The following is an 8,220-nucleotide window of genomic DNA, read 5'->3' on the forward strand; positions in this document are numbered from 1 at the left end:
AAGGTTTTATTGTTGATTCAGGAAGTCACTCTATGTTTATTACTGATTATGGAAACTTTCAGATACCATCAACTTATACTGATGATGAGAGAAATAAACTTTATAAACTTATCTGGAATGAAGATAGTGATTTTTATAAAGTAGAAAGTAAAATTAAAGATCATAATAAACAATGGAGTAATGTTAAAAAGAATTATAAATTGAGAATGATAGATAAATATATACTTCAATTAGAGTGTGACTTTAAAGAAAAAAAATTAATAAAAAGTATTTTATCAATTGCAGTACTAACAGGATTATTAGAATCAGATGACGTCACTTATAAAGGCGTTGAAATTAAAAATATAATTAATATTGAAAAATATAAATAAAAACATAACATAAAATTCTATGTTTTGTTATGTTTTTTTATTTTTGCATATTAAAAATGTCGTTTTTAAAAATTACAGATCCTGAAAAGAGAAATCAAGCTATTGAAGAATACAAAGCTTTGAAAAAAATAGTACAACAAAATGCTCTTAATGAAAAGATTGGTGAATCTAATTTTAATCAAGACTTGACAAAGTTGTATAGTCCACTCATTGAGAGTCAATCTGGTATAAGTAAAGGGATATCAAAGTTGAAAGATCAATTAGCACTTACTTTTCCAAATACTGAAATACTCCGTATGGATCAAAAGGATCTACTCCGTATGGATCAAAAGGATCTACTCCGTATGGATCAAAAGGATCTACTCCGTATGGATCAAAAGGATCTACTCCGTATGGATCAAAAGGATCTTTATGCATCTAAGATTAAGTTTGATAGTTCAAAGTTATTAAAGTTAGGCAAAATTGTAACGGATTATCTTAGATTATATACATCAAGCAAAAAGTCTACAGATACAGTATTTGGAATACATTCTAGAGATGGAGAGTTATACCTTGGTAAAAAGCCAATAACTATTGATGAAAATAATATAAACATTGATGGAAAAAATTATATTGGTACAAAAGGTCTGTGGGAATTGATAACAAAATTTAATCCAAATAAAGAAGTATATAACAATGAAGATATTGAAAACTATAGAGATATATTACTACAAACAGACGTAATTACTTCTAGTAATCCAAACAAACCAAAGTCGTCAAGAAGTGAAAAATACAATGAATTAATATCTCCAATTTGGAAGGATATGAAGGGAGCAAGGAGAAAACTAGAGTATGAGAGAAAAGGAAGTGGAGTTGGAGATAAGAGAAGAATTAAAACTGTAAATCAAACTGTAATTCTTCCAAGCGATCCTAATGTATTAGTTGAAATGTTAGAATTGCGAATAGCTGCTTGGGAGGCTGGTAATAATTCATCAAGAAATGAAGCTTTAGCAATTTGTGATGAATTATTAAGGCAAGGTGAGATATCTAGTGATCAATATATTGCAATAAATAAAAATCATTTATCAATATGAGTAATAAAAAATATTTAGTAAATAAAAATGATCATCATTAAAAATAAGAGATATATTAAGAAGCATGTTATTGGAGGAAGTGGACTTTTCGATACTCTAAGAGAGATGTTTAGAAGAGCAGCAGCATCAAATGTAACTAAAGTATCATCAGCTATGGTTAAAAAGCTTGCAGCTACTGATTTAGGAAAAAGTGCATTAACTGCTGCTAAATCAGAAGGAAAAGAACTATCGTTATCAGCAATAGAAGCTGCAAAAAATACTGCAATAGAAAAAGGAAAAAAATTAATTGATAAAGTATCTAAATCAAATCTTGATAAAAAAAAGTGAAGAGCTATTATCAAACTTGATTAGATCTGGAACACAAAGTAATGAAGCAAATCTTAGTAATTTAGCATATGGATCTTCAATAAAACCAAAGAAATCAATTCTTTTGTTGTTTGAAATTTTTTGAAGAGCTTTAAGTGAAGTCCTTTAAAGCAGGATTTAAGTAGTTTGCTGCAGCACTCAATAAGTTTCCAGTGTGACAAAGAGGAAATCTTTTCTCAATGCATCTTTTCAAGTTTTTTACATTCAAGACACTGTAGCCATTTTTTCCATCCGTCTCAATAAATTGATTAATTTTGTCATGGATTAAATAAAGAGAATCAGCAACAGTGTTAATTGTTGGAATAGACTCAGCCGACCACGTTTCTGTAGCTTCTTTAAGTGGTGCCAAAATTTCTACTGCTCTCTCGATTGATTTCCACTGTGATGCACTGATAGTCTTCGAAGAAAAAATATCTTCATTTGCACATAAGCTGATAATTGCACTCTTTAGATGTAGGACAGAAGCCATGCAATCCACTGGATTGAATCCAGTTCACTATTCCATCTTGTGTCAACAGATTGACGTAACTGTCGAAAATTGATTCCTTGAGCGTCTGATTCTGGTTCAATCAACTCAGCTGCAACTGTTGACTGGTGAGTTAAAGAAGCCAAATCTTTGCATGTTTGCAACGCATCATCCATTCCAGCAATCATTCCAAATGAGTAAAAGAATCCAGCTTCCTTCAATTAAGATACCTGTGTATCTGCCTGGGAACTGTTGGACATAGGGTGTCAAGTGATGTAGCCTCCAATTTTCGTCAATAGCATGAAAAGTCCAAGAGATGTAGCTGTCCTGAGCTCTAGAAGTCCAAAGGTCAGAAGTAAACGCAGCACTTTTTAGATTTGACGTAATCTCCGTATGCTCTTCATTCCAGCTTGAACTTCTCTTGACCGAATTGAAAGCTTTCTTGAATATGTTGTTTTGTGATGAAGACTCAGTTTAGGGTTTGCAATGTCAAACAATTTCTTGAAACCTCTTCCTTCGACTGCTGAAAAGGATGCCAGATCAGTGCAAAAGTAATCCAGCATTGCAGAGTCAAACTGTTTTTGAATGGAATTGTCTTTGTCATATTTGGATTTTGTTTCAAGCCTTTTGATGATGGTTCGTTGTTTCTTCTTAGGAGGAGGAAGAAGAGAGTCGTCAGTTTTTTCAGAATACTCAGCGTAATCTTTGCTGTGTTTTTTTTCGAAGTGACGATGAAGTTCGCTTGTGTTTCCATCTTCTGTTTCCAAAGACTTTTTGCACGCCTCGCATTCAGCACCGTCACTTGTTTTTTGAAAATATCTCCAGATTTTGTTTTTTGGTGACATTTTTGATCGTTGAAATGAGGCAAGAATATTTCTTTTCAATATGAACAATATGTGTCAAGTTGAATTCCACTGGTAAACTAATGAAATTAAGTCGAAAGTGCACCATTTTATACAAAAAAATTTTGTATTTAAAATCTAATTAAAAATATTTAAAATCTAATTAAAAATATTTAAAATCTAATTAAAAATATTTAAAATCTAATTAAAATTTTTTAATTAGATTTTTAAAAAAAATCTAATTAAAAAATCTATTTAAAAATCTAATTAAAAATCACGGAGTCAAAATATTATTTAATTAAAAAAACAAATTATTAAGCATTTTTTAAACTACAATAATTTTTAATTTGGAAAATAATATAGTATTTAAGTCTCGTTCTACTTCTCGCGAGAATTTTCTATTTTTCGTTTCTCACAGGAAGTCCCGTTTCTCACGAGAAACGAGAACGAGACGAGATCTCGCTCATGGTTAGCAGCTGTTTCCATTAATTTTAGAATCACTTATCACTTCCGTAAAGCAAAACAAATAGTTTCCCCTTTCTCTCTCTCTCTCTCTCTCTCTCTCTCTCTCTCTCTCTCTCTCTCTCTCTCTATATATATATATATATATATATATATATATATATATATATATATATATATATATATATATATATATATATATATATTTATATATATATATATATATATATATATATACATATATATATATATATATATATATATATATTATATTAGTAGAAAATCACTTAACAAAAATTTTTTCCATTTAACACTGTGTTTCATCATCAAAAGATTAATCAGAAATGAATCTTTGTTGATGAAACACAGTGTGAAAAAGGATTCATTTCTGATGAATCTTTGTTGATGAAACACAGTGTTAAATGGAAAATATTTTTGTAAAGTGATTTTCTACAAATATATAATTGCTCTGTTCTTTTAAGAACATTGAGCACTCTATTGTGTAGAATACTTTTTAAAGTTGTTTAAATATATATATATATATATATATATATATATATATATATATATATATATATATATATATATATATATATATATATATATATATATATATATATATACACTTTTTACATTTTCTGACATTAGAAGCTAAATATTATGTTTAGAGTGGGAATAATAACTTGTATATGTTACACTAAGTATCCTGCATATTTTAGTACCACAATTTTACTGATTAGAACATAATTAAAATAAATATGGCACAAAAAGTAAGTTAAAGATTTGTGTATCAACCTGTCCCATGCTGGGGCAAGTTGATACATTTAATAAGACTTAAAAATGAAGCTTTAAAAAACTAATTAAGTAATCAAACACAAAAGATTAGCAAACAAACACAAAAGATTAAGTAAACGAATACAAAAGATCAAGTAAACAAGCAAAAAAAGGTGCTTTTTTTTTAATCACTCTAAATAATTTTCACAAATAAAAGCAGGAGTACCATCTGTACATTCTTCATGGGCCCACAATTTACAGAAAGTATCATCAATGTTTTCATTTGAATTCGAAAATGAAGTTCTTGAAGTTTTATTTTTTGATATGGCTGCAACCGATTTAGACTTTTGTTCTCCTTTTTTCTTTTTCTTTTTTTCTGCCAGGTCAATAGCCAGTTTTTCTGGTGTATTGGTCAAAATACGTTTTGCCCTGTTTTCTCCCGCGTTTACTCTGGCTGCGTGGTCCCACTTTAGGAAGTGGCCGTACCACATAGGACGAGGCTATAGCTTGACTATTGGCAAAAAAAATAGTTCCAGCAGATGTGGAAGCTACTGGACTTGCCTTTCATATCGCTAACAAATATGAAAGAGCTGATGTCGACGGTTGAAATTCAAATAAAGCTAAGTTCATAGTGACGTCTACTTGAAGATGACTATTGTTTTCAGTAGTAGCAATTTCCTCCACGTTCAAAGCAGAATCGACACCTCCAGAAACTGCAGAATCTGGCCAATCACTAACAGACAAGGGCAGAAACAGGACAGCGTCAATCCGAAAACGATTGAAAGGAAAAAAACTCTGTAGATTCGAAGCCTGACTGTATTTTAGCAGGTGACATGGCAAGCTTGAATGCATTACAACATATAGCGGGAATGTCAAGAGGCTGCATTGGCCGCCCGGGATGGCTATTTAGCCATGCATCGCACTGAACATTTGGATGTCTCTTTAGTGAAAAAAACACTAAACGATCCAAAGACTGCAGTCTGTGCGAACAATAAGGAGGGAACGAAAGCATATGAGTACCAAGAGATTCAAGAGATACATGAGATTCATGATTGTCCAACAGCAGGACAGGTTGTTCAACTGTTGGTTTCACAAAATGTTTCAAAAATATAAAAAAATTGTCCCTTGTCATCCAGTCATCCACCCAGAAATATGACATGCTCCAACAGAGCCGGGGGATCTCCATTTACCATTCGTTCACTATACCTGACCCTAGGAAATATGAACATTGGAGAACATGTGTGTCCCAAGGCGTTGACTCCACAGCACAAGGTTACTAACTTACCCCTATCTGCACTTGTTACAGCTCCTACTTGTTTGATGCCTTTTGGAACTACTATTTTTGATGTTTTCTGAACTGTGGTTAGTCCAGTCTCATTCACATTCCAAATGTTGTGTGGTTCGAAATGGATACGAGTGTACTGGCTCTCTAAATTGTTGTAAAACAAATCAACATTTTTCCTGTTAAAACTTGTCATTCAACTTAAAGAAGTGGCATCGGGCGTTCTGATAGACAGGACATTTCCATGCTTTTTCATGAGCCCTTTAAACCAGTCTACTACTGCAGATTGAATGGCATGTCAGGAACAAGCAATTATTTTTTGTAGACTCTTAGCATACTGATATGCATTTAACCACTGCAAAAAATCGTATTCTTTACTAATAAAAATTCGCCCTGAGTCGGAAGGTGTACTTTTTTTTTTCTTAAAAAGCGTCCATAAGCCAATCTTATATTTTTGTACTTTGATTCACATTTTTGATCCGTTAATAAGTAATAATATTTTACTTTGATTCACATTCTTGATCAGTTTTTAAGTAATAATATTTCTTTAAAAGATTTTTTTTATTGAAGTTAAATTGTTATAATATAGTGATTTGCTTTTTAATTTATATTTTAGATTTTAAAGTTGCACAAAAGAGCTTCAACACCAATTGCCTTGAGTTAAAGGCAATCGATGGTGATCTCAAAGTAGAGACCTTTTGTGCAACTTTTAAATCTATGTCTTCATAAAAAAAATCAAATCCATATTGAAGTTCTACCATATTGAAAATCTACTATAGCTTTGTTCAAAGTTATTTAAATTACGGTAATACAGCATGGGGTAGTACCTATAAAAGCAAACTAGAACCTCTCTATCGTAAACAGAAGCATGCTATACGAGTAATTAATTTTAAAAATAAAAACAAACACACAAAGCCTCTTTTTGAACAGATGTCTTTACTAACATTGTTTGAACTAAATATATATAATGTTCTAAGTCTTATGTATAATAGTAAAATGCAAAAAACTCCTTCAATTTTCTATAGTCTTTATAAACAAAAGCCCGAGTATAAATACCTGTTGCGCACAAATAGTACCCTTTTTGAGCCTTCATGCAAAACTAAGCTTGTGCAATTTAAAATTACTTATCGTGCACCTCATATCTGGAATAAGTTATTATTACTTAATCAAAATATTATTAACCTTGAAAACTTAAATGGTTTTAAAAAAACTATTAAAAAGAGTATTTTAAAGTATAAAAATTTACTTACTGATTTTTTCTAAATTGTTCACTGCTAGATCCTTATATAAACTCTTATTTTTTAATATACTTTAATATATATTTCAAACATTGCGTTAGCAATAAACGTGGTAATTTTAAGAAAAAGTAACGATACATGTTTGTATAATTGTTATCTTACACTTTAATACAATTATAATGTAACAATTTAACGTAAATATTTTAATTTTTCTATATGTATATGTATATATATATATATATATATATATATATATATATATATATATATATATATATATATATATATATATATATATATATATATATATATATATATATATATATATATATATGACAATGTAAAGCGGTTCTTGATGGTAAGACCTTTTGGACTTCTGCAAGTTACCCGCGTACTTCTTACAGTTCGTATTACAGAGGTTTGTTTATTATTTATGTTTGTGATTTTTTTTTTTTTTTTTTTATATTTATATGTATATTCAATCTTAACGAATCTTTATTATGTAATCACGAAAATGTATACTATGTCATTTTAGATATAGTTTTTTTAAAACACCGAATACTAAAATGAAAAAAGTGTCTTGGCTTAGAATTGATAGAATTCGCATAACAGTTGTTAAAAAAGTATGAGCGACGTATTATATCCTTAGGCCGGGTGAATAAAAATGAGCAATCACTTTTACTCAGTAATTGGTCAGCATTACGTGAATAAAAACATGAATAAAGTGTCTAAAAATAAATTTAAATTTATCGACAGATTTTAAATTTTGTAGAAAAATAAATAAATTACAAAAGTTATGACCATGCAAAATTTATACCCCATCATTTTGAGGGGGTCAGAAAATTTGCATGGTCATAACTTTTTAAATTTACAATATTTTTTTACAAAATTTGAAATCTGTCGATAAATTTAAATTTAGATTCAGATGGTAAAGTTGAAAATTTTACTACACCTGTGCCCCCACGTTTGATCGGAGGGGGGGGGGGGTTCAAGCTTTAAAAGGTTTTTTTGTTTATAAGCCTCCACCATCCCAAATTTTTGTAAGGCCTCCTCATTTGGCATAAGTATAAACATACTTAAGTTTGTAGTTTGCACAACTTGTGTCTTATCCTGCTAGTGCCCATGTATACATCGACTGAATTAAATAGGTATAGATAAAGTGAAGTGTATATATAACTTTTTAAGCACTTCTATAGTTCAATAAAAAATGTATAAACTTCCAGTAACAAAATGGACAAATAACTTTAGAAATTAAATTAAATTTTTAATAAATACTTTATATAAATAACTTCTTAAGCAATAAATTAGTGTCGCGGTGCATGTTATATTCACATTATAATATTAAA

At 29.9% G+C, this 8,220-nt stretch overlaps 1 protein-coding gene across 1 annotated transcript; it reads left to right on the forward strand.

Annotated features, from left to right (window-relative positions):
* Nucleotides 1-427: 427 nt before the first annotated feature.
* LOC136079349 (uncharacterized) lies at nt 428-1,444 on the forward strand. Its single transcript, XM_065795082.1, has one exon. It carries the CDS (start codon nt 428-430, stop codon nt 1,442-1,444), a length of 1,017 nt encoding a protein of 338 aa, XP_065651154.1.
* Nucleotides 1,445-8,220: the final 6,776 nt, after the last annotated feature.

The sequence above is a fragment of the Hydra vulgaris genome, chromosome 04, assembly GCF_038396675.1.
Source record: "Hydra vulgaris chromosome 04, alternate assembly HydraT2T_AEP".
In the NCBI taxonomy this organism is placed as follows: domain Eukaryota; kingdom Metazoa; phylum Cnidaria; class Hydrozoa; order Anthoathecata; family Hydridae; genus Hydra; species Hydra vulgaris.